This window comes from Mycteria americana, chromosome 2 (genome assembly GCF_035582795.1).
Source record: "Mycteria americana isolate JAX WOST 10 ecotype Jacksonville Zoo and Gardens chromosome 2, USCA_MyAme_1.0, whole genome shotgun sequence".
NCBI classification, from domain to species: domain Eukaryota; kingdom Metazoa; phylum Chordata; class Aves; order Ciconiiformes; family Ciconiidae; genus Mycteria; species Mycteria americana.
The window spans coordinates 47,808,057-47,834,178 of NC_134366.1; the positions used below are offsets into that span (position 1 = coordinate 47,808,057).

A 26,122-nucleotide genomic window follows, 5' to 3' on the forward strand; every position below is an offset into this window, starting at 1 on the left:
TAGACCTCCTGTGTCTATCTGTGCTTTCTATGTGTCAGTGAATGGGTCTAGTTATTTTGGGTTGGTATTTATACAGCCTACACTTTCATTTTATGTGAGCACTATTCTGTTGATGGATGATGAGTTTGTATAACCTATTGATGCAAAAACTGTAATTGGTCTTCTCATTATTAGTAGATGATGTGCCTTGGAGGGCTCCATTATTTAGATTTGTTAGCTGTGCACTGTAAATTAGAGGTTCTTCTCTCTTCTGCTTTTCTTTCCAGATGTAGAAGAAAATACTGTTTTCATCCAAGTGTTTTGAAGAATTTAGCTAGAAGAGATGAAAAAAATTCCTCTCTTTTTTTTTTTTTTTTTTGGTGTCTTTCTCCTACCCCACAAAGCATCCATCAGTTCTTAGCTGTTCTGGATGGCAGCAATACAAAGCCAGCTAGCTGTTCAACCTCCTCTCCAGTAATTGTCAACAATGCAATAACCTAATTATTTTCCCTACCCTTCAAGAATGTTTTTTCTTGTTCTTCTTCTGTTGTGAAATACTAGAAGTATTGGGCAAGGTCTGAAATATTGGAATACTGGGGTAAATTGGTGTAGAAATGCCCTCCGTTCCTTGGAGTAACAAGGAGAGGGCTAGGGCAGGAAAGTTTTGGGGGTTTTTTGTTAGAGGTCAGTTGATTTAGGCAGAAAGAAGTGATACAGGTGATCTGGCTATTATGCTCAGCCACAGATGCAATGGCAGATGCTGGAACTGGCGGGAAGGTGTAAGCAGTTCTCAAAGGGTGCTGGGATGTGAAAATAGAGATGAATTCCTTTTTCCTCTGCTGTTGTCTGAAGATTTGATTAGCATAATTTTGCATCCTCTTCAATTTGGAAAAACCCAAGAGACTTAGATTGTGTGTTCCTTTGCATAGCTGTAGCACTTTGCATAGCTATTTCCAAAAGGCAAATCTACAGCACTTGAAAAAACGATAATTTAAAGGAAAGATTGCCTTGCTTTGTTCTCTGTTACTGTTTCCCCTCCCAGTCTTTTCTGGCCACTAGTAAAGGCTATTTCAAGAGATTGTAAGCCACAGACAGGATCATCTGTTAAAAATAGTAGCTGGCATTTGAGCCTGGGTGACTTGAGGTCAGGGTGATATCCTATGTACCTGTTTTGCATGGTAATTACTCAGGGATGCCTGCTGAAGGCAGCACAAGTCTTGCAACTTCGGGGAAGTTGTTCAGCCACCCCAACCTTTATTGTGTACAGTGGTCTAAATAGGTGGGAGTTTATTATGAAATGATAAATGCTCATGTGAGGGGCTGCTGCCAAAACAAATCTGATATGGATGTTGGTTACTGCCTTCTGGGTGTGTTTCGTTCTGTGTCTTCTAGTAAAACAGTATGAATTTATGAGCTCTTGTCTGTTCTTGCTGGAAAAGATTACCTGAGGAGTCTTAATTTCTCTGTGTGGGATCGGCTCTGTATTGACTCAGTTTCTGTAAGAAAAGTCTCTCTTAATTGCAGCAAACTTGCAGTTCTACTGTTAGAAGATAAATTTCACTGCAAGGGTGTGGAAGAAATGTCCGTCTTTTTTAGTTGTGTCTGCTTCTGATACTTGTTTTTTCACTTAGTAAAGGGTGCTAATGGTTTGTTCTTAAAGGAGGATTTTATTGCCGTGCAGTGAACTTGGAAATTTTGTCTGTTCCTGCTGTTACCTAGACCTTTTCCTCCAAGGAATGGACTTAGCTCTTCATTTGTCCAGGACACCACCTCCAATGTTTTCCTTTAAGTGAAGCAAGCCTGTTATTCACACATGCCATGGAGACATGTATAATTCCATGAGGAAAAATTTCAAAGGGTCAATAGATTAATTATCTTCAACAGCTCCCTTAGGAAAATGACTGTCTCAAAAGTAGCTGTGAGCATGCTGTCAAAGATGTACGAGGTCAGCCTGGGCCTTTCTTCCAGAGCATGTCCCTGCTATTGAGGATGGGCAGTTGCTGGTGGGTGTGAGGCTTTCTGGGGACCGGGAGAACATGTCCAGCACAGCCCATCACCCAGGTGAAACTCCTGCCCATGCACCTTTTCTTTGCTTATGTCGGTATCCATGCACGCATAAGATGTGCTTTCAGAACCAGCCTGCCATTTCCTTGCCAACCCTCTGGAAACTTCTGCGAACAAACATTTGCTGTTTTGGTGGCAATTAGGTGAGATAATGATCTGGTGTTTCTCCTGAATGTATCTGTTGCATCTGTATGTGCTGAATGTTTATTATCTTGGATAATCAGCAAAATCCACTAAGGCAGGCTGTGTAAATCTTGCAGCATGTATTTGTGGGAGTTTGTTCCTGGCTTCTATATTTGATTTCAGCAAAGGAGGCTGCTGCCAGGTGCAGGTGAGCATGCAGAGCTTCTGTAAACCTAGAAACCAGCTGTAAACCCCAGACTGGCTGAGTCGCTGCCTAAGCCCTGAGAATGCAGGTGCATATTGGGGGGAGGGTTATCTTGATATTTTTCTTTATTAATAAGATATTTTACCTTGGAGAGAAAAACCTGGACATATTCTATGATCCCCTCTTCCAGAAGGCAGCAGCTTTATAATTTTGGCCACAAACAAGTGCACAACTAACAAGCAGATGGCAGTGAGTGCCCAAGAAGGCTGTATCTGGATGGTATAAGGATGAACAACTTGTCATATTCTGGTGCCATAGACTCATTAATTAGTGTGAGTAACTCCAAGCAGACCAGCGTCTCGCAACAACCTCATGAAAAATGAGAGAGGGCCAAAAGGCTTGGTGTAGTAACTCCCATACAATCTCAGTGCCCAAATGAGCATTGCCTCCCTACTCCTGTAAGGCAAGGAGCTAGATTGATTAAAAACAGCGAGGAGTCCAGTAGATTTCAAATGACTGAGTGCACAGTGGCGATGATTGGTTTGGAGATTATATTCTTGCCCTCATTTCACAAGGTCCTAGTGTACAGCCTAGGTGGGAGCCGCTGGAGAACAAGTAGGGCTGGCAGCTGATTGTTCAGTCCAGTCCAGGATTGGTTTAACAGTGTTTAAGGAAATTGTGTGTTTAGATATTTTCTTTCTCCTTTCCTTCCATAGCTCCTAAAGAAGGGAGGTGGGAATCTGTGTTTGAGGAGACCAACTGTATGCTGGTAACAGAAGTAGCTAATGAAGTGAGCTGCTGGTTGTGCCCTGAACTTTTTATCTCTTGGAATATGGCTTGTGATCCTGTCTTAAGGGAGTTACACATATCGCCTAACTTTAGCACAGAGCTAGATGTCTCTGAGAACATGCTTTGTAGGTCTACTCTGATTTCCTGGGCCTTTTTATAGACTACAGGTTTACCAGAAAATAAAACAGAGCCAGGAGTCAGGTCAGTTCTATAACAATTAAGCTGTTAGAAGAGGAGGGGTGGATGCATGGATGGGACCAAAAAACCCAGCACAAGAACAAGATACCTAATTAAAAGCAGAGACTAAGGGACAGCTGGTCATTGTATTCCACAGGCATTTCATTAGTTATGTAGTAGGGAGGAAATGGTTTGTGTTCCAAAAAGCTCTAGCAAGGCTTATTTTCACCTTCTCCTCCCCTTTGCCTTCTCCACCCAAATAAAAATCTTCAAATCTGCTTTTGAAAAAGCAGATTTTAACCTGTGTACAATTTTATAGCTTTTCAATAAACAGCTTAAAGAATACAAGGGTGTTTCAGACTCTTGAGAGATTGTATTTTCTGTCAGTAATGCAAACAATCATCACAGATTAATATCTAGCTCACAAAAAGCCTCATAGATCTGCCAAAATGAGATCACTCCCAAGGCTTTGGATTTTATAAGTTGTTTATAAGCATCTGTACATGGCCTATAGCAAGAAGCGGTTTCTGTTTTTTACTGCCTCTCAGTTCTGGTTTGGCTTGGAGTTTTTAGTCTGTAGGGAGAGGGGAAAGGAAGGTCATGGTCCTTAAAAAAAAGCAAACAAAACCCCCACCCCCTCAATTGCATCACTATTCTGATTATTCAACAAAATAAATGCGTGGGTCTGAGAATCTAGGAGAACGTTCAGCATCACTGCAATTTTTTTGCAACTATGTTCTTTGCTTTCTGATAAACTGTAAGAAAAATGGTGGTATCTGATAGAAATGCTGGTTGTACAGGACCTCTGGAGGTCATCCTATCCAACCTCCTGCTCAAAGCAGAACTGTCACCATTGCTGGATTGCATCAACCATGGCTTTGCCAAGTCTTAAAAACCTCCAGAGATGGAGATTTATAACCTTTCTGGGTAACCTGTCTGAGGGTCACACTGCCCTCCTGGTAGGAAAGATTTTTTTTAATGTGCAACCTGAACTTCCAAGCTGCCATCTGTGGCTGTTGCTCCATGTTATACCATCCAATACTGCTGAGAAGCATTCGTTCAGCTCTGTCATCTTTGCAGCTCCCCTTCAAATTTTAGCTGGCAGCCAATTAGATGACTCCTTGGTCTCCTCCTTGCTAGACTAAAAAAGCTGACATCCCTCAGCACTACGTGTGGGAGTCATTGAGGCCTCTGGACCCTGTCTTGACATCCCTCTTGAACTGGGGGGCCTGGATGTAGTATTCAGTGTGCAACCTCACCAGCACTGAGCTGGGAGGAACGATAGCTTCCCGTGACTGGCCAGCCATGGCCCTCTTAACGTAGCCTAGGACATGGTTTGCCTTACTTGCAACAAGATTGCACCTTTTCAACTTTTTTCAGCCTGGCACCCATTGTAATGCGCAGGTCCTTTTTGGCAGGGCTGAACTTCCCATCTGTGCTGATCATGGGATTATTCGACCCCAGGTGCAGGGCTCCACACTTCTCCTTGTTGAACCTTGTGAGGTTTCTCTTGGCCCAGTTGAGTTTCACAAGGTCCATCTGGGTTGAGGTTCTGCCGTTAGGTTTTCAACCACCTCCTCTAACTTAGTATCATCCGCAGATTTGCCAGGGGTGCAGCTGTGCCGGCATCAAGATTGTTGTCAGGATGTTGAGCATTACGGGCCCTTGTGTTGATGTCCGGGCTGCTGCTCTTGTTACTGGCTGCCAGCTGCATTGAAACAGGTTGAGGAAAACTGGAGCCAAAATAGCAGCACTCAGCGGCTAGTTACTGTGAATGCCATAGCAAGTGCCTACTGCCTTCACCTTGTAGGCTTCCAAATTAGTGAACCCACTGCAGCGGTGGGCAAGACAGGTGTGCTGTGGCCAAGGAGTGATGATCCTGCTGTCCTCATCCCTGCCAAAGCTTGTGCAGGATGCTGTGGTGCAGTCACCACCATCAGAGTGATCCCTGAAGACAAGCAGTGCTACGGCAACTCTGGTGGAGGAAAGTTCCCGTTTTAAAACGCGTTCCCTGTTGTGCTTTACACAGCAAATTAACCGTGGGATGTTGTTAAATGAATGAGAGGGGGTCAGAATGGAAACATCTGAAACTTGCTTCCTTCTGAAGAGTGTGACTGGAAGCCAGTTCATGATTATCTATTTGGTAGTAAGCAAGTAAGTGTTTGCCTGTAGCAATTAAACTATTGTTTTAAGGATTAATGAATGGGAGAGGTATTGGTTTCACATTAACAAACAAGCGCCTTTTAGAGCAAAGGCCTCGGGTCAGCACATGATGTGCCGGTGCCTTGTTCTGAGCAGCAGCTGTGCGTTCCCTTCATGCTCCAGCTTACAGCGATTTTTATAAACAGAGATTGTTCATGCCTTCTATTGGCAATAGCGCAGAGATGCTGAAAGAAAGTAGGTGTCAAGACCTTGGCAGCACAATATGAGACAGGTTCACCTGGCTAAATGAGAAGGCAATTTTTTAAATATCTGAAAATAACTGATCTTTGCTGACTCTCATTTCTAATGGGAAATTTGCTGCTTGTGTTAGTGATGCCCTTTTCATGAATTTACCAGCACTTGTGGTCTGGTCCTCTGGTGAGGGAGACTGGCCAAGGGGAGAAATTCTGTAGCAGACTTGGCCCCACAAAATGTACCCTCTGCACCTATTTCAGGCAACCTGACTTGGCCATTAGTTGCGTGCACGTGTGTTCACGGGTCAGAGGCTGGGCAGTGTTTACCAAGGTGTATTAGATGTCAGCTAACCTGTGGAGGAGGTTACGTCAGCTAACCTATGAGGAATGCTATAGCTGTGTTGCACTGTATTTTGGTGTCAGTGATGTTGTGCAGTCCCGTATAACTAGGTAGGCAAAAACAAAAATTGGAGACTAAATGAAAAGAAGAGGAATATATGTCTTCCTTGATGCTTAATGCAGAAGATTCAAGCTATGTGTGGTAGGGTGGGAAAAATCCTCTATTAGGTCAGCCGGGCAAGGGCTCTGACTACAAAGGGGGATTGGGACAATAAAAGCTATGTGGACTAAACAGAAAATTGTATTTCATAATTAAAGAGTACAGGGTTTTCTGCTTTGAAAGTGGACAAGCAGATGTGTCTGCTGGCCTGAAAATCTGTCTGTATGCTGCTGCCAATTCCAGAAGAATGACTGCATTTTAAAGAGTGCCCGGTTTTGCTTTCTTCTATTAGCTTGCCATGGCCTAGCTTTTTTGTTTTCATCACTATCTTTAGCTAACAACATAATCCAGCTGTTGTGCATGGTTCCCTTCTGTGCAAGGCCCTGTGTAGACTAAGCAGAGGATTGCCCATGAGGGTGCAGCTTTTATCCCCCCAAAAGGGATTTGTCAGGACTGAGCTCCTTTCAGCAATACATTGGTAGCTTGCAATTATGAACCCTGTCAGTACCCGTTTGATTTTACATCATTGTTTATTTTAAAGGTTGACATATTTTATATTGTAGTTCTCCGTTGGCTTCTGCGAGTGCTGCTACTGCATGTCACCTCTGAGTCTTTGGGAGCTGGCTGGGAAGTTCAGGGCTGTGCATATCAGAGCCAGGGAGATGAGCGGTGGATGAGCTGGTGAGAGGAGATCACCCGTGCAGAAGAGCACAGGGTGGATAGTGGCGAAGAGAAAGCTCTCGGCCATGAGGAGAGGTAGAGAGGAAGGGGCTGAGTGGGCAGAGCAGGACTCTTGGGCATCCTGCTTGTTGTAGGGAAGGGATTTGCTGTTGTGGGAGACTTGTTTGTAGCAGGTTGCTTGTAGAGTACTGAGTTGCAGAGGAGGGATGAACGCAGCACCAGAAAGAGCTGGTGCTCTGTGTGGATGGCATGTGACAGAGACAACGGTGGGATTCTCCTTAGCTGAGATCTGTGGCTGCTTAATTGCATTTCTTAGGGGGCCCCATTTTATATTTTACGCTAATAGGGGAAAGGTCTGCAGTGGTGAAGACATTCAGTTGTGTTTCCTGGCAGAAAGCACTGATGATAAGGCACAACGAGCTCCCAGCCACTGTGGCAGTGGGAGCTGGGGCACAGGTTCCCCAGTTCCCAAGGTGTCAAGGCTTTCTTGTTTTCAATAAGGGGTTTCACTGGCCTAGCTCCTTCTGACTTTTTTGGAAGAGATGCTCACTTTTATATCAGGTAGAGTCCATCAAGCACCAGCGATATGGGTGACAGGCAGAAAGCTGACATCCCACTTGCCTCCAATCTCCCTCGGAGATTTTTGTCCTCATCCCTAGTACATTTTCCTTCGTGCTACCCTAGGGCTAAACCTCTCTTAACTCGAACACCAGTTTGTGCTTGAAAGCAAAATAACCTAGTTTTCAGACATTCATTTGAATTTTGAATTTTGGTCTTTTGAGAGAAACAGCCACTGTCTAAAATGATGAAGTTCATATGCAATGTCAGGAGATTGGATAGAGACGTGAGCTCCTGTTGTTCTCCATGGTTTTAAAAGCTCATGAAGAACATGGCTACTCTCTCTTCCATCAAACTGAGTGACCTGCAGGCTTGAGACTGAGAGCGTGAGAGCAATCTGTCGGTGATGGGGCAGAACAACTTGTACGTGCTGGAGGGAGTTTTAAATGAAGGCTAATTATTGAGTAACTGGACTAGCTAAAAAGTGTTTGAGTATCCTTTTTCACATTGGCAAAACCACAAACCTGTTGATGGTTCTCTAATGACTAATGTATCATTCTTTACCCTAGCATTTGGCTTTTTTCTTTCCCAGGTTTTCAGTAAGTTGCTTAAAATAAAAGACTGTAGACTGACTTCAGATAACTGTTGAAGCCAAATTGCTATTTGGACTAACTCTTTTGCTTAAACAAAGCAGCATTTTGTGTTCCAAAACAGTATTTCCAAACTGCCGTTGCAGAGTAGCATTCAACAAATATAGCTGGGAGAGAGTATTTAAGTACGGTTTTGTTTCAGTTTTCCATTTGCCCACACGGTTACGGGGCGTGAAGTTGAACATGGACAGAGTTATGGGCCTGCCTGTTAACAGCTTCAGCTCTCAATGTCCCACAGGTCCAGGTGCAAGTAGAAATCTAGATGAATTCTGAACTTAGCTTCTGGTTTTCTTATCATAAAGAACATTTTCCTGCTGTGCAGCCAATTGTGCTTTAGAGGCTTCATCAGAAGAGCTACTAGCACTGCAAGCTACCACTAAATGTTGTTTTCTGTGGGGATTTAGTAACTCGGCTCCTAATGCTCTGCAAACTTTTTGCTGGCTTAGATGTGTTGATCCCTGACCCAGGTATCTGTGCCAACAGAAACTTTCAAGTGCTGATGCAGTTACAGTGAGAAAACTGTACTTCTCCTGTGCTCGCGTTGCCCCTGGGATCTGGTTTTACTAGAGTTTCGAAAGCAGTTACTTGCTGGTGCGGTTCTGCCTGTGCTAGGAATGGGTTGCCAGTCTGTTTTCCTGCATTTGTAAGTTGTTTCTTGCGTGGGCAGGCCCGCTCCTGCAGTGGGGCAGCCATGGAGCTGAAGTCTTCACTGGAGCTAGGCTTTGATGGCCTTATTGCCTGGAAGTTATTGGGACCTGGCTCCCCCTCATAGGGTCTTCCATGAAAATCAGTCCTGCTCTTCCTCCCAACATCCTCAGCACTGTTCTGCAGTACTTGGTGCAGGCTCTTACTGGAGGCTTGCATTTTATTTCACTTTTTAAAATCCCATCTCAAACTATTTTTATGGAAAAGTTTTGGCCTTTATTTGCATTGATCCCTTTACTAGCATAGGTCAAACTTACTGGAAGAAAAAAAAAAGTTGTGAATTTTCGGAGAATTCAGCAGAGGGTATCTTGGGGACTAAGATTCAGGCTTCTTGCTCTGTCCTTTGTTGGGAGCTTAAGTTGAGCCTCATTTAAAGATCCTCAGATGGCTTTCCTGTGCTTGGTGGGTACCATGGTTTAGGTTAGTGGCTAAATTAAAATATTCTTTGGTCAGGCTTATTCTGAATTTATAAAATGTGTTAGTACGTTTGAAACAGGTAGCTGGTGACTGGGATGGTGAGGAGATGTAACGTGTGGGGTTTTTTCTTAGACTTTCTAAGAGACTGTATTAGTGATGAATTTACACCAGGATGTGGTTCATCCACTAATATTGGTCCAAAGCTCTGTGCTGCTTTGGGATGTGCAGTCCTGCATGGAAATTAACACTTTAATGCCCTGGCTCTTCACAAAGGCTTTAGGCAGGGTGGGGTGGTGTAAGCTGCCTGAAAGCAGCAAAGGGCATGGTTAGATGAATTTCTCTTCTGTGGAAAACACCCGCAGCCACTTCAGAAGGAAGTGCATCAAGGACCCTGGTCGGAAGGAAATTACTGCACTGATTGTGATGACTTTGATTTCCCTCCCCAGCTAGTAGCTGAAGGACCTCTGACACATAGCTCCTATTTTTCCACGGTCACTTTGGGGTGAAGTACGTCTCTGTGTGATAGGGGGAAGGAAGTAAGAAGAGCTCGCTGCTATTTCAGGACGTTGTGAGGGAAACATAGTGTGCTTTATTTCCTTTTGAGACTTGTGTTTAAATTAGGAGTCTGTCTTCCCTGCCACAGGGCAGGGAGGGAAGGGTTTTTTCCATTACCTTTACAAATAACTGTGGTGTCTCAAGTGTGAAGGTATTTGATGCAGCTGGTGTTGAGGAGGTGTAGCCAGCTGTTTGCTGGAGAAATGCACCATTGTTCTACTTATTTCCCATTTTGTATCAGGGATTTTTAGCCACTTCCCAAATGACCGCCGTTTCTTCACACTAAAACCTCTTCCTTTATTCATAAGACTTCATCTTCCTCAATTTAATATTCTGTATGTCAGAGTCCTTTCCCCTGTTTCAGCCTCAGACTCCTTCCCTGTATATCATGACATGTAAAGTCTTATTCATGATTTTGTTCTGTCAGTCATGTCTGGTCAAAGACGTTTCCCATAGGTATAAACTGGGTAATTCTAGTTTATTTTTAAAAAAATCATTGAAGTGTAAACGAAAACTGTCTTCACAGTGCTGGATGTTCAATTAATTGAATGTGAAGCTTACATTTGAAGGGTGGTGCTTCAGTGCAAAACAGCTCAAAAATGCTACTTTAAATAGAAATTTATGAAATATATAATGTAGAAAAGTCCAGGTAAAGATTTTACTTTTGAGCTAAACAAGGTATTTGTGTGTCAACCTCAAAAGGGCTCTAGATCAGTAAAGTGGTGATATAGTTAAGAGACAGCAAATAACACAAAAGCTTCAGAAATTAAAAATTTGTGATGAACTAAAACGGTGTGAAACCTGCATGTTTGAAAGCCTGAATGTTAAAATTGCTAGTTATTCAGTGATAACTATAAAAAGAGGGGACACCTCTATATTATTAGGGGAAAAAAACCCAACAAACCAACCAAAACCCAGCCAACACCAGTAATTTGTTTACTGATATTCTTTGTCTATTCATTGTAGTCTCACCTATTTTGAACATTTAAGACTTTTCGCTGGTACTAAACCCCAACACGGCAGACTGCTGAACTCTGTGATGACTTTTGTCACCACGGTACTACTGAAACCTGCAGTATGACTGGCATTATTTCTGCTTTATTGGCTGCTCTCCCTTTTTGGGCTGAATAGGCAAGGGCTTGCTGCTGCATTAGGGACCCTGGAGGGCTGGCGCTCGGCTGTGAAAAATGGACGTGGCTCCAGCCTGCAAGATGGGATGTGAGCATTTTACTTGAGGACTGTTCAGAGTGGGATTTGGATATCGTGAGAGCCTTGTTAAAACCTTCAGGAGAGATGAAGGTGGTCTGTAAATGCAATGTCTCAGAGAAATTTTTTTGGTCCAGAATAAGAGAGATCACAGCTCATTGATTAGATGGCTTCTAAGCTGTGCTTGCTTTGCTGGGAAGGTTGTATATTGTTTTGGAGGGGTCTTTACTCTCACAGCAAGAACCATATAGTTCATCAGAAGACTCTGTTCTCCCCTGCTTCCATGAGGACACTTGAAAGTGCTTCTTTCAAGCTCAGACTTAGTGTTATTTTGCTGAAAAGAAGCAGCAGTTTCCAAAGGACATAGCAGGGCCTCTCTCTGTGTTTCACATGCATTGCAAATTTCCTTGGTTACCTTCCTGTCCGTGTACTGGGGAATTGCTGCACCAGTTGTGTCCCAGCAATAGCAAAGTAGAAGAACGTCCAAAGAATTAGCAGCCACCTTCTCGGAAAACTTGTTTATGCTTTATAGCAATGTAATACTTCCAAAACATTTCTGCAGCATGATTAATGGTGCACCAGATAAAAATCCAGCCTGACTAAACTCAGGGAGTGCCATTCTCGATGTGTTCTTGACATGCTCCAAGTTTGTTATTGCGTTTTCTTTTGGTTTGTTTCTCAGTGATTTAAACCTACATCATAAGGTATTTATCTCTCAGCCAGGTGCTTTTTTGTAGGCCATCAGCTGTGTGTTTTTTGATTATGAACACCATGAGACAGTTCTTTGCAAATTACCTGTTTGGGTGGGAACTGCTGTCTCAGCAGTACTTACTCCAGTGAGGAAATATGTGTCACTTCCAAATAAAAGGTTGGGAAACAGTAACGCTGGCGTGCTGTTTTTGAAGTCCTGGGATTAGTGTGGTAGGTCTTCTAAATGTGACTGTGAAGGTTCCTTTGTCTCTGATCCCAATTTCTCTTTTTTAGGCACAGCTGGAAGCTCAGAGGGCGACTCAGGATTTTCAGAGGGCCACTGAAGTGCTACGTGCTGCAAAAGAGACCATTTCGCTTGCTGAGCAGAGGCTACTGGAAGATGACAAACGTCAGTTTGACTCTGCCTGGCAAGAGATGCTCAACCATGCTACTCAGAGGGTAATACAAACTTGCCCCAGCATCTGTCTCTTCCATATTTTGTGTTCTCCTGTGGTGTATGAGGCTTAGTTTCTGAATGACAAAATTTTTGTATTTGTCCAGATACATGACATGTAGGAAATGAAGCTACAGAAAATTATGAAGCCGAAGGTTAAATGATTTGGGCCTTGGGCTGCTACTGGGACAACTATAGTTCTCTATCTGGCTGTGCTAGTAGCTAGTGGAGTAGCTCTCTAAAGAAAAAGAAATTACCATCTATATAATAGGGATAAACAATGTCTTAAGGCATATCTGCATTTGGAGTTATGCCAGAATAATTGCATAAGGATGGCTATTCCTGAATACATGTGTTATGGAAACTCTTACTCTGGAAAAACAGGGACATGTTCCAATGTTAGTATAACCTGTTCTTAGTATGGAGTAAGCTGAACAAGGCACTTTGCTTCGGAAACGTGTGTTTGGATGTAGAATTACTCAAAAATGTGTGTTGCGTTTTAACCTTGAACACTGCTCTATCCTGAATTAACTTTCAAGCATAGACAAGGTCTTACCTCCTTTGTAAAGTCTTTTAAATCTACAGAAGAGATGCACTGTCTAACAACGAAAGGCAGTATTCATTTTAGCAGCTGTCAAGAAGAATTTTCCTGTCATTTGCCATGTTTTTCTTTTCCTGTCTGTTAAAAAAAAAACCACAAAAAAAAGCAGAAAGGGTTTTTTTTAACATGAAAGAACCAAAAATTGAAGTTAAAAACTTTTGTTCTGTCAGAGTTCCCTTAATATGCCAGTGAAGCTGAACTTGCTATTCCAAATATGCTAGCATGCCATCAATGTTCGTATTGTCTTGCAGTCCTCAATGCAGTAGCTCTGTTCTGTTGCAGAAGCTTCTCAGTTATAAGAAAGGCTCTGTTTCAGAGTGAATTGTAAAAACCAGCTGCCTGATGAAGAAACAGGGAACAAAAAGGATGTTGGCTGTGTGTAGGGGAGAGATGGAAAACCTGGTATATATTAAAAAAGAGAAAACAAACTCCAGGGTATTGTTTGTATTATTGTCCCTGTTATCATTAGGTATTTGCAGATCTGGTAACTTCTGTGTGTTTCTGAAGGGAGCCCCACCTTTGCAGTGCATGTGCACCAGGACCAGCAGCTGTCATTTTCCCTAGTTGTTATCCCTGCTCAATATGAGCAAAGTCCAGAAATGCAGACACAATTTTTGATTCTCAGAATAGGTAGGTGAGAAAACTGGGAGCATCTAAGGAGTTGCTTAGAGCTCCTGACTGCTAAACTGCTGAGATCTGGTGGAGAGTGATAGCAACCACATATCAGCTGGCATAACGAAAATTTGTGTTGGGGTGGGTGAGGAAAGAAATGCTAGCAATTTTGAGAGTTCAAATGGATTCCTCTTTTCCTTGGATATTTCAAGGGGATCCCTGTGTCTTCTATAACCCTTAATCTTTCCCTGACAGTCTGCAAGAGGAGTACGCCTGAGATGGACAAACCCATTTAGAGCAGAAGATGGCTGCTGACAGTGGTTGGTGGAGTCATGCTGGTGGTGTTGATATGTATCATCACTGAATGCAGAATATCTGCTTGTCAGAGGACTGATTCAAACCATAGTCTCTGATGGTTACAGCTGAACAGTAAATAGGAACCTTAGGTTTATTTACTGCGGTTGTAAAATCTCCTAGGCACAGACTGGATTGTATAGAGCAGCTGATGGCTCCTAGAATGGAAAGTGTGTTACCCAACTCTTCCTGGTGCTTAAAATAGTTTGGGTAAGCTCAGTTCCCAGAAAGCAGCTATCTGCACCTTTCCAGGGTACAGCAGATTTTGAAAGAGTTACGTGGAAGTTTGTCTTGTGACTTTTATTGGCCGTACTGGAGGTCTTAAGGCTAGGGCCAGAGCCAAGAAAGGTGAAAATGCTGTTGGAAGTCCTGCCTGAACAGACCCAGCACTAGTTTGTTTGGAGTGCTTGACTGAGTTTTATAACTTCTTTAGGAGCAGAGTGAATACTTCCTTGGTTTCAGTGCATACCATTAGTGAAGTGCTCAGTGAGGTAAACAGAATAATTGGGGTCTCGAGGAGTGGAAAATGTCATCATTCCCTACCAAGCTATGAATGAAAACAGGTCAGAGGATGAGGTCTCCTAGAACAAAAGTTCTGCTTGACTGCCACAGTGTTGCTGTTAACTCAGATTGTTAACTATTAATTACATTAGAAATTACTAATGGAAAAAACTTTCTGAGGGTGAAGGCTGAGGGTTAAAAAATATAATTCCTCTACTTCCACATATAAAATCACTCTTGGAGAAAGTTTTTTGCACTCTAGTTGTTTGGATTTGCTAGCTTTTTTGCACATATTTATAAATGACAGTTGTACTGCGCAGAGAATAATCTTGCACTGGGCCTTGTACTGCAATGAATCAAATGCAGAAAAGCACCTCTGTGCCAAATGTTAGAAGTGGGCTACTAATTAATTTGTTTCTCTATTGATAGAAATGTCAGGCAAGAGTAAAGTGTTTTTATTTGCTATTCTTAGGCAGAGGTAGCAGGCTCTATTGAATTAATCTGAAATTTGGAACAAAACCCAAGCCCTGTAGCAGCTTGGTAGCTGACAAAGAATGCAAACAGAGAGCATAAAGGAAAAGGGTAGGCAAGAGAACAAATGAGACACTTATTTTTTTTATACAGGCACGTATGGAAATACTGCCAGGTTACTTTTGCACTTGACCCAATGGATGTGGACAAAGACTTGAGTCCAGAGTACCCAACAGGAAATGCTGTTTGCAGACCCTCACTGGGAGGAAATGGAGATAAGGGTTGCATGTTGTAATTGCTTTTTGATTTCTTCATAGACTGAAAAGCTATTAACACTATTTTTAATGTGGCAGTCTAACGGGTTACTGCAAACAAGGCTTTTGTAGCCACTGATATAGAAAATCATATAAACTGATGAGAAATGGGAGAGTTGCTGAAATTTTGCTTCTCCTGGGTGGGCTGGAAGCGTAACACGTGGAAAATGTTTTTCTTCGCGGAGCAGACAGGACCAGCATGAATAGGTACAGGGAGTACAGGCTGTCACTCAGCAATTTTTTCACCTTGCAGTTTAAGCTATGTTTCCAAAGGAAGCTGGGTGCCTAAATAGGAGCTGGATGCCTGCCTGCCTGTGAAGGTGCAACTAATCCCTGTAAATGTATATGCTTGAGCTATGTGTTGACCACAGTGAAACACAGGACTGTGAAGTCAGGCAGCTGCTTTACCCACTTCTACTCTTTAACTTGATGTGTATTTTCGGGTAAATTCCCGTGGTTATTTTCTAGATGTCCATTTCTCCACAGATCTGAGGTAAGTGTAATGACACTTAGGCTGGGATTTAGCTCATCAGTTTCAGGTGTCTAGAACACTACTTTGTATGTCCCAGTTACTTGCCTAAACTTCCATTATAGTCAAAGGAGGTCTGATCAATAAGTTGATGGTGTCTGGAGAACAAGTCATGTGACCAGAGGGGCAAGTTCATTGTAAGATGAATTCTCTGTTCATTATAATGGAAATGTAGTCACCTAGCTTGCATGTAGACAGGTTTGATGAGCTCTTTAAGCTGCCTGGAGATAAAACGTTAGCCACTGGTTTACCAGGTTTTTGGTAACTGCAGTTTGTCTTTAAAATTTGGAGAAAATGCTTTTGGGAAGTGAAGTGTGTTGCCTATCTGCTAGTACCTTGAATTATAACGCTGCAGTTTGGGGTGCAGAGAGCAGGGCTATAAAAGGGCCAAAGTGTGGAGAATTTTGGAGGGATGAAGGAGAGGGATCTTCACATTTATACTCCTGTTGAAAATCACAGAATCACAGAATCGTATAGGTTGGAAAAGACCTTTAAGATCGAGTCCAACCGTAAACCTAACACTACCAAAACCACCACTATACCATGTACCACTATACCAAGACCACCACTATACCAAATGATTGATACAAAATCATTCATTACTAAAGGAAAGGGCTGACAGATGTGTTACCTCACGTTTGAGACAAGCTGGAGCAGAAAGGAAGATCCTTCATGAATTTCAAGATAAATTGTTAATTTCTAATTGCTGATGCAATCTGCAATCTTAAAAAGCTTCTGCTTTTACAGTCTTTCCTGGGATATGTTCAGTTCGTAAATTCTGGCAGGGAGAAGAAATGTTTTGGCTCTTGATCATGAGACATTTTAAAAAGGAAGGGATGATGGGAGAGTGAAGAGGGAGGAGGCATGCTCCCTCTTGGTTTAATTTGGCTTGTGAAGCTCCCTTTGATATTACACCACGAAGTACCATCTGTCAGTGTAAAATGTGTGGGTGCTTTCATGATGCAGAGAGAAGAGATACTTCCTGCAGATAGAAATACTTGGAGAAAAAGTGGGGAAAAGAAAAATCTGTAAAAGAAACAACAAAAATATCCACATCCTTCCCTGCCTTAATCTCTCTGTCACTTCACCCTGGAAATGCAGGGGTTAAATGCATTTGATTCTGTTCTCCTCGTTTACTGATCTTGCATTGTCTCTTACCTCTTTTATTTCTAATTCTTCCCCTAGAAGAGCCGTCAGCTTAATTTTTTGAGAAAGAAACAGTTGTCCAGAGTAATTCTCTGGCTTAGATGGTCAGCTTTGCTTAATTTCACTGATAAATTTTTCTTTTGCATCTGTTGTTATTACTAAAATTTTGCCTGGAGTCCATCTTTGACTGCAGATCATGCAAATCTTTTGGGGGGCAACAAAGCTACTTGTACAGACTTACTCACTAGAAATATATACTTTACACCAACCTTCCTTTCCCAGACATCTGGGTTGGAAATAGAGGGTAGGGAAGGAGAGAAGAGGAATTGATTGATACCTGTGTTGGGTTTTTTTGTTTGTTTTGTTTTCCAATAGTTGTATCTTGTAGCCTGTGCTACGTAGGAGAATGAGTTCTGCCTAAGGACAGGTGTGGGCTACAGAAATGAATGTGTGGGCATCCTAGAAGTTCACCCACTCTGGATGTTTTTGTGTTGAGTATGTCCTCTGCTCACCAAAGGGTATGAATGGCAGGTACAATGTAAGGAGGTGAGGTGTGTCTTGAGCAGTCTTAATTTGAAGAGGTGTCATCCTCATTTTTACCTCTGCCTTTTTCTAAGTGATGCTGTTGTATCTGTGATGACTCAGGAACATCAACAAGGCAAGGTTGGTGGTAGAAGCACAGTGACTTTTATTAGACAAAACAGCTTGTTTGGTAACCGTGGCCAAAAGCTTGTTTACAAGTCCATGTAAGACTGCTTTTTCCCCAACCGTATTATTAGGTCTGATTAAAAAGTACTTCTTTCCTACACAAGCCTTGTCAGTGGTCTTCTAAGACCTTTTTAAAAGGTGAGGGGTTTCCCTAGCTGGTCTTACATTGAACCTCCCAGATGTAGAGCTGGCAGCATGGTTTACAGTCTGTTTCTGTCCACGTGCCCTGATGGGCAGCTTCTCTGTTTAAAGGCTGTTTGGCTTTTGTGGAGGGGTGGATGATATTTTGTTTCTTCTTGTCTGAATGAAATGCTTAAATGCATCTTGGCAGGTGATGGATCTCCACAGAGATACCTCACAATTTTCCAGATATTGTCCTCAGCCTTGAGCATGCACCTTGAGCCGCTGTCCCGGAGAAGGGGACAGGCTGTCTCTGGCCTCTCCGCAGACTTGTGCGGGTAATGTGAGCATGATTTCAGAATGCCCGTAGGAAAACAAGGGAGTGGAGGGAGATGGTTTTCCTTACATCACTGATTTCTCAAAAGGATGAAGTATGCAACCTTTTTTTTCTTTCTTTCTGGAAAGAGTAATGAATGTGGGTATATATGGCTGGCAGCAAATTCCACACTTTGTCAGATATTTTGAGGCATTTACAATCTGTCATCCTCAAATCCCAGTTCTGTAGGGTTCAGCATTTCTGTGATGTTTGATATGAAAGATGTGCAAAATCAACATGATACTGGACACCTAACCTGCTTTACAACCCTGATGCTGGTAGTACATATCATGTGGTTCATCCCAGATATCAAAGTTGATGCTAATTTTGTCCCAAGAATGGATGTGAGGGATTGACATTTGATTGAGCATTGGCAAATTTCAGCTGCTCCATTATTTTGTAGCTTCCAGCGTTTTTAAATTGCAGTTTCCTTGCCATGCTACAAAGAAGGTGAACCAGCTTCTGTGTAGTCTTTGGAGACTGCATTTTAATTTAAGACACTTCCATGCTAAAACCAGCCTTGTCTGACATATTTCACTAGGGAAAGTCATTGCATCAACCTAGCTTTTGAACAGTTGTTCAAGATAAGAGGCTGCAGCTTGTTTTCAGGATGCAGGAGAAAGCCTGTTATGAATTTGATAGATTTTTTTTTTTTTTTGACCTTTCTTCAAAAGTGGATGCCTTATTTATGTATAAAATAGTTTAAGGGAGTGGGAGTACATTATTTTATATCTAATCAAAAGAGCCTTTGGAAGTCTTTTTCTTGTAGGTTAAAGTTCTGTAGCAACTTCTTTGTTTAATAATAAGTGGTGTGTGCAGATGAGCAAAATGTGGCCTCCAGTTGTGGCAGCAAGAGCTTTTAGTTGATGCTGATGCAGTTCAGCTTTGGCATATAGCAGTTTCACGCTTTCATTTAGGCATCAGAAAGGACAACATGACAGTTTTCCTGAGAGGAGCAGCACTCCAAGCAGGTCAAAGTTGGCTCTGCTCTTTTCTCTGTTCAGTTCAGCCTGAGGGCTAGGATGCTTTCAAGAAATTAGAGCTTTGTGGGTGAAGTTATTTAAAATCAAGATATCTTGAATATTCTGCCTCTCTGGATCTGAGAGCTTAGATGCACTTTCTGGTGGTGGGACCCAGGTGGAGCAAATTTGCTTGAAGTTGTGGAGCAGTTGGTTTCACAGCTGAGACATTGTGAAATCCAGTACTGGAGAAAATCAAGGCCTGCCATTCTTTGTATGGATACCTTCATAGCTGCAAGAGAGGGACCCTGAAAACTGCCCACTTTTTCCTCATTGCCAGACCAGTGGAGAGGTGTCACCACTTTTCTTAGTTTAAACAAATCAATACCTCCCTGTCTGGATCTTGACTGCTAGTGCATTAAAGAAAACAAATTTTCTGACTTATGCCCCTGACATCTCAAATTTTCACAATAGAAGTACCCTGGATAGAATTACTGGCAAAGCGTGACTAGGGGATACCAGCAGAGTATTTACTTTTCCTGTTGCTTTTGTAGACTCCTAATTGCTATAAAATGCCACGGCAGTGAGCATTTGTTTATCAAGCTTTGAGGAAATGATTACTTGAAAAATTTGCTAGCTTGTGTGCAGGGCTGCAGCCCGAGTGGCTGGGAGAGTGGCTGATGTGCTGGGCCTGGGACTGCTGCGTGTTAAGCATCTGCCTGCCTAGATAGTGGGCTGGTCATCAGCATCGCTTCCCCCACCTGCATGATAGGGGTGTCAGCTCAGGGCTCGAACCTCGATGCATTTTCGGTGTTGAAACCATGATTTGAGGCTGGTCAGCTGTTTTAAGAGAGAAGCCGGCTTCCTGGCCTTCTGCAAACAGGCAGTCATTGGACACGCTGTTTTCTGGTGACTGGTGATTCAGGCTGAACTGCATTTCAGTCCTCCCACCGCTGTAGTTGGTTTTCAGCCCTTTTGAGAGTGGTGGGACTGCAGCAGGGGCTGAGCACCCTGCCAGCTCCCTGCTGGGAAAGGCAGGCTCCCCTGAGAGAAGCAGGAGGGAACAGAAACAGCGCTTTAAAGGTAACTGGGTGACTTCTGCTAGCACTGCTCTGCTCCTGAATATCTAACTGGGTTAAAAAAATGGATGATCCCAAAATCTGAGGCTCTTCTGAACTTCCTGTAACAGGTATTATGCAAGAAGCTGCAATATCTCTGTCATAATTAACACAGCGTTGGCAAATCTGAGATATTGCTGCTCCTTTCGGGAAAGACTTTTAAGTAGGTTCATTGGAAGTAATTTGTTCTATACCCTCACTTTCCTCACATGAGCTGATTGGAGAGATTATGAAGATGCTGGTAATTAAAATGATAAGAAATGGATCATTGTGTCTTGCCACTCAACCTGTTTTTTCCCCTCTTGAAGGTCATGGAGGCAGAACAGACCAAAACGAGAAGTGAGTTGGTTCACAAGGAGACTGCAGCCAAATACAACGCTGCTATGGGAAGGATGAAACAACTGGAGAAGAAGCTGAAAAGAGCCATCAATAAATCAAAGTACGTTTTACATTTGGAGATGAGCTTCATGGTGAAATTTCTTTGGGGGAAATACCTATTCTGTGGGTTTTTTCAAACTTGTGAAAGCGTGTTGCCCTTTGTACCTCTCCCTTTGGGCTCCTGTCTGCATGAACAGCCTCACAGCACAATTGGTACTGGTGTTTGTCCTTGCATTTGTGTCCTCCTAAGTGTCTTTTGAAGCACCTGACTTGACAGACTGGCGAGATAAGCATGATAACAAACCTTTTCTGGGCATATTCTTGGTCTTGTTCTAGTGCATTGAACCCTTTGGTGGCTTGTGACTTGAGAAACAGGCTCATGGGATTCACATAGATGCTGCCTACAGAGCTGCAGAGCTTTGCGCATAGATGTTTTGCAGCTTAGGATTGTTTGCAGTTTAGTTCTTATTTTTAGTTAGGAGAGCAACAAAGCAAGTGACAGAAACCTGAAAGGTGTGAGACCGCATCAGTGTAGCATGCTGAACATCAGACTTGTTTACTTCCTAATGCTGCCGTAGCAAAGCTGTGCGATAGCTGTTCTTGGGGAACGAAACGCGCTTCAGAGAGCATAGCTAAGCAGCAAGCATCATTAATGAATGTGGCTGCATTTGATGTGCAGTTTTGCTCTGCTGCAGAGAAGTGAAACAGCTTTTTGCTCAGAACCTATTTAAAATTTTGGCCCTGTTTACAACCAATTCTTAATCCTCTTTATATTTCACAGTCATTTTTTTTATATTTCCAGACTGTAGCTTGTCTAAACAATCTGCTTGCTGTATTTAGCTTTTAATCCCTCCATCTAAAAATTACTTTTTGGTGAAATTGATCAACTAAAAATCTATTTTGATTGGTGTTTGCTCAATTCAAGAAAGGATTAGCACTTCTCAAGGAAGATTCAAGCATGTTTGCTGAAACAGTGTAGCAGCGTGGTTTCGTAGAATGATCTGCATGCTGTTTGTCTAGCACTGCAGAGGGACTGTGAAAAACATCATCAGATCACTAAATGACAGATTCCTCTGGATAAGAGCTATATCTGAGAAGTGGTTTGGCTGCTAGGAGTTCCTTCCTTACTATAAGATTTAAAATAAAGACCCTGATAAGTTGTCAGTGGGGTCCTACATACCTTTGTATAACAATGGTGGTGCTGAGCCTGATGCCCCAGCTGCCTCTGGTGTGATTTGCCTTCTGAGTCTTCATTTCCTTGCTGAAACTAGCCTCGTGGGGGTGTTGTTTTGTGTCATTCTCCTCAGGACAAGCTGGTTTTCACTGGTGTGGAAGGATCCCAGCATATTCCTTTGCCTCACAGCGGGGCTGACTGCAGCATAAACCACCTAGGTAGGGTGTTTTGGAGATCCTTTAATGAGGGGTGTACAGAAATGCCAATTTGAACTTAGTATTTAAGTGGAAGATGCCTGATGGCACAAACAGGCTTATCGTGGATGTATTTGAAGTCATACTACATAGGGATGTTGGAAAGATCAGTTGTCTCTCAGCATTGCGATTTTTCATGTAAAGGAAAATTGAGCTGAAAACGTCAGAGCTGTCAAGTGGCTACATAAAACTGGGAAATGAGGCTGCTGAATTTGTGGCTGCTTGTATTGTATGATGTGACTGGCTACTAGCTGCTTTTCAGGAAGGATTTAATACCAGCAAACTGCTCTGCACTTCTCCCTGGGTGGTGCGGGAGGGTTGGCTGTAACGCCTGGGCCTTTCAGGCCCGTGCTATCCACCTCTCTCCATAAACTCATGGGTAGACATGCTGAATGACTTGCTCTTTTCCATGCAAAAAATTATTTGCATTTGCTCCTCACTTCAGTCTGGAATAAGATGCTTAAAGCATTACTATTTGAAAGTAGACTGGGACAGCCTGGAGGAAAGTAATTTAGATGATTTGCCGTGTCAAGTTGATGAATGGATGATTGTTGGATTGTTTTGTTTTGGTTTTGCTTTTAATTTTGTTTCTGGGTGCTTACTTGCTTGTAAGCTATGAAGAGCATACGGCTGCATGTTCTTAACAGTTGCCAGATCTTCTGGCTCAGTGCCTCGGAGCTGTAAGATAATGAACTCGCCTGTGTTAGCTGGTTTTTGGAAGTCACTTTCTGCTCTGGTGACTTGGGCAAAGTGCCTTTCACTCTTCCTGTCATCTACTTAAAAAGCACTTTGCTTGACTATGCAATGTCATGGACAACTGATGATGTAGGGCAACGATTGCATCAGTGAACAATTCACTGGTCCTGCTGTGTCATGGACCAGGTTTCAATAGTTACAGGGTCATGACTGTAAGAGAATGAAGTGACCCAAGGAGATGTGAGTCCCTACCCTGCCAGTGCATTGCTTTCTGCTGGCATCAGATGCCCAGCTGTGTGTTAGCAATGAGTGAGGAGTGCTTACGTTTGAGCTCTTACATGTCAGGCTGTTGGTATCCTTTTCCTGGCTTAAGAGCCATCTTTCTTGTCTGTTACCTGTAAACATGCCTGCTCATATGTGCATGTATTTGTCTATACACACATGCATGTATACACACGCATACATGCATATATATATTATTTTTTTCACACCACACAAATGCACACATGCTTGTTTGCTGATAAAGAGGGGACTTTTCCCCCAGGCTTGTGGATGCTGATGGGAGGTTAGGATTCAAGCCTGGTTGTTCCCTCCCAGTTGGCACCAGGGTAAGGAAGGAAGAGAATCAGGTCATTTGAGGTGAGTGGGTTTCACTGTTTTCCCTGCACATGTTTCCCTGCAACACCGTTTTGTCGGTGTCTCTGCCCTCCTATCTTTGGGGTACGGCTTGTAGGAGTCCTTTAACTGTTGGATCCAGACTCCCAACTGTGATGTTTTACCGTGCCTGGCAGGTTCATCTGTGTAGACTTTGGCAGGGTTACATCCCAACAAGGGAAGGCAGAGGTACAGTTTGACTGGATCAGTGTTGCTGGAAAGATCCTATACTTGGCTGTGTGCTCCTCGTGATGGTAGGGGTGTTGACTAAAAACATAGAAGCTGTGAAATCACCTAGTGTCAGGGAAATGTGACTTCGTTATTTCATGTATGACTGTGGAGTGAATTCAACCCTCAAAGCATATAGGATCAAAAAGCCACAGTTTTACACCCCTGAGTTCTGGTGCACCATCCACAATGTAGCGGCAGTAGGACTTACAGCTCAGAAGAGGCTTGCTGTCAAGGTAGAAATATCACAGAATCACAGAATCGTATAGTTTGGAAAAGACCTTTAAGATCATCGAGTCCAACCGTAAACCTAACACTACCAAGACCACCACTACACCATGTCCCTAAGCACCTCATCCAAACGTCCTTTAAATACCTCCAGGGATGGTGACAAGGGTTGTTAACATTCTATTTCATATAAACCCATATCTGATTGTTTCTCTCTCCCATACTTTCCAGGAGCGCTTCTGAGAGGTGAGGAGGGTAGTGAGCCCTGCTAAAAAATCAGGGCTTTTTTTGCTGCCCAGTGTTATATCAGGTGGTATGGGCTTGTGGGCTTCAAAACTTTGAAGCTGGAGTGTGGTTTCTAGGCTTTGTACTGCACTGCTTGTGCCCCTGTCCTCCTGCAACCTTATAAGCAAGTTTTGTTGTCTCTAGTGGGAAACAGACTGGGTGTGACACTGTCCTCCGTGTCCAAGCAAACTGTTGGAGAGCTGTGCAGCGGGAGGGAAGCGGCTGGTGGGCCACTGTTGGGAAGTGCTGTGCCCTTGTATGTGGTGCTCTGACCTCCCTTTGTCCCCTCTCCTTCACTGAAAAACCTAAGAACTGCCCCTCCACCCCCACATCTGAACATGGGGAAGTCTAAGGTTCACCTTCTGTGGGGAATGTACATGTGCTGTGGGCTCAAAAATTAGATGGATACAGAGAGGATGCCTACACCTGAAGGTGGACATTGCATTTAAATATTTTACAGAACCTAGGCCTGAAGGAATTATGCTGTCAACTCCAAAAACTGGAGTTTTGCAATTTCTATTTAGGTCAAAAGACCCATGAGAAATAGATATATTAGAGGGAAAAAGAGAGACATTGAGGGCACATGTAGGCATTCTATCATCTAGATAGTAGTCCCTCGGGATTACAGTGAAACACAAAATAGCTATGTTAATGCTATGAAGAGAGCAACTCCCACTCCAGTACTCTGTATTCAGTCCCAGTGATTTTAAACAATTGTTCTTTGTTTTTCCACAGACCTTATTTTGAACTCAAGGCAAAGTACTATGTCCAACTAGAGGTACGTATGTAATTCAGATCCATCTGAAACTCTTTACTGCTTACAGTAAATACTGAAATTACATCTAAAGTGCTCCGACAACTGTGTTGCGTTTCTGTACAAAACCAATTCAAAACCTCTTGAGCAATTTGCTAAGCGCATTTTAAAGATAAAAGACTAAGAAAGGCTTTGTTTCCTTGTGTGAAATAAGAGTGTTCGAACCTTGCTGCTTACTGCCAGAACCGAACAAATACAGTTTGACTGTCTTTACTTCTTGTAGTTTGAAGTCTCTGGGGTTTGTTTGGTTGGTGTGTGTCCCCCCCCATGTTTTATGCATCAGACTGTTTAACTGTGCTTGGAGTGCTCTTTTCTGTTCACTGGTTGGGCCAATTAACAGAACAAGTAACCTGCTTGTAGTACTCAAACATCACGCAGATGTGAATTTCTGATTTTTGGGCTTGGCAGAAGTGGGATTTTGGGTTTGGCTGGAGAGGCTGCCAGGGCTTTTTTAGCATCTCAGCACTGCACTCTGTGTGATTGTCATGGTTTAACCCCAGCCGGCAACTAAGCCCCACACAGCCGATTGCTCACTCCCCCCGGTGGGATGGGGGAGAGAATTAGAAGAGTAAAAGTGAGAAAACTCGTGGGTTGAGATAAAGACAGTTTAATAGGTAAAGCAAAAGCTGCACACACAAGCAAAGCAAGGAATTAATTCACTGCTTCCCATGGGCAGGCAGGTGTTCAGCCATCTCCAGGAGAGCAGGGCTCCATCATGTGTAACCATTACTTGGGAAGACAAACGCCATCACTCCGAACGTCCCCCCCTTCCTTCTTCTTCCCCAGCTTTATATACTGAGCATGACGTCATATGGTATGGGATAGCCCTGTGGTCAGTTGGGGTCAGCTGTCCCAGCTGTGCTCCTTCCCAATTTCTTCTGCACCTGGCAGAGCATGGGAAGCTGAAAAGTCCTTGATTTACTATAAGCACTACTTGGCAACAACTAAAACACCTCTGTATTATCAACACTGTTCCCAGCACAAATCCAAAGCATAGCCCCATACTAGCTACTACAGAGAAAATTAATTCTATCCCAGCCAAAACCAGCACAGTGGTGCAACGATGTCTAGCCAGTGCGTGGGTACAGCACATGCCTTGCGGGGCACAGTGGCCCTGGGGTGGGCATGGCAGTTGTGCATGGGATGGTAATCCCTGCTATTACAGCCCTTAGTCTTGGAGCTGCCAGGGGTGGGAGTGCAAAGTCGCACTAAAAATTCAAATGCAAGAATCGTTCTCTTTCTATTTGAGTGACTTTTGCTGCATGTGGCCCCCAAAAACTGAGAGCGTGGCTCCTCTGAGTTGAAGGGTAGTGGCTGGTGCTGTGGGATGTGCACAGGGTCTAAGTGGAGCACATTGCCTTGCACAGTTGGCCACAGGTGCAGGAAGGCTCCAGGGGATGCTGGATCAGCAGGAGCCTAGCTAGAAGAAGATTCCCATTCCTTGCCTGGGATGC

The 26,122-nt window shown here is 43.2% G+C and overlaps 1 protein-coding gene across 1 annotated transcript in view; it reads left to right on the forward strand.

Moving 5' to 3' along the window:
* Positions 1-26,122, forward strand: part of SH3BP5 (SH3 domain binding protein 5) — a 54,395-nt gene that overhangs the window by 21,407 nt on the left and 6,866 nt on the right. Inside the window, exons 4-6 of the mRNA XM_075493266.1 lie at positions 11,989-12,153; positions 20,266-20,396; positions 24,590-24,632. Coding sequence (XP_075349381.1) covers positions 11,989-12,153; positions 20,266-20,396; positions 24,590-24,632 — 339 coding nt within the window. The remainder of the gene's footprint in view (positions 1-11,988; positions 12,154-20,265; positions 20,397-24,589; positions 24,633-26,122) is intronic.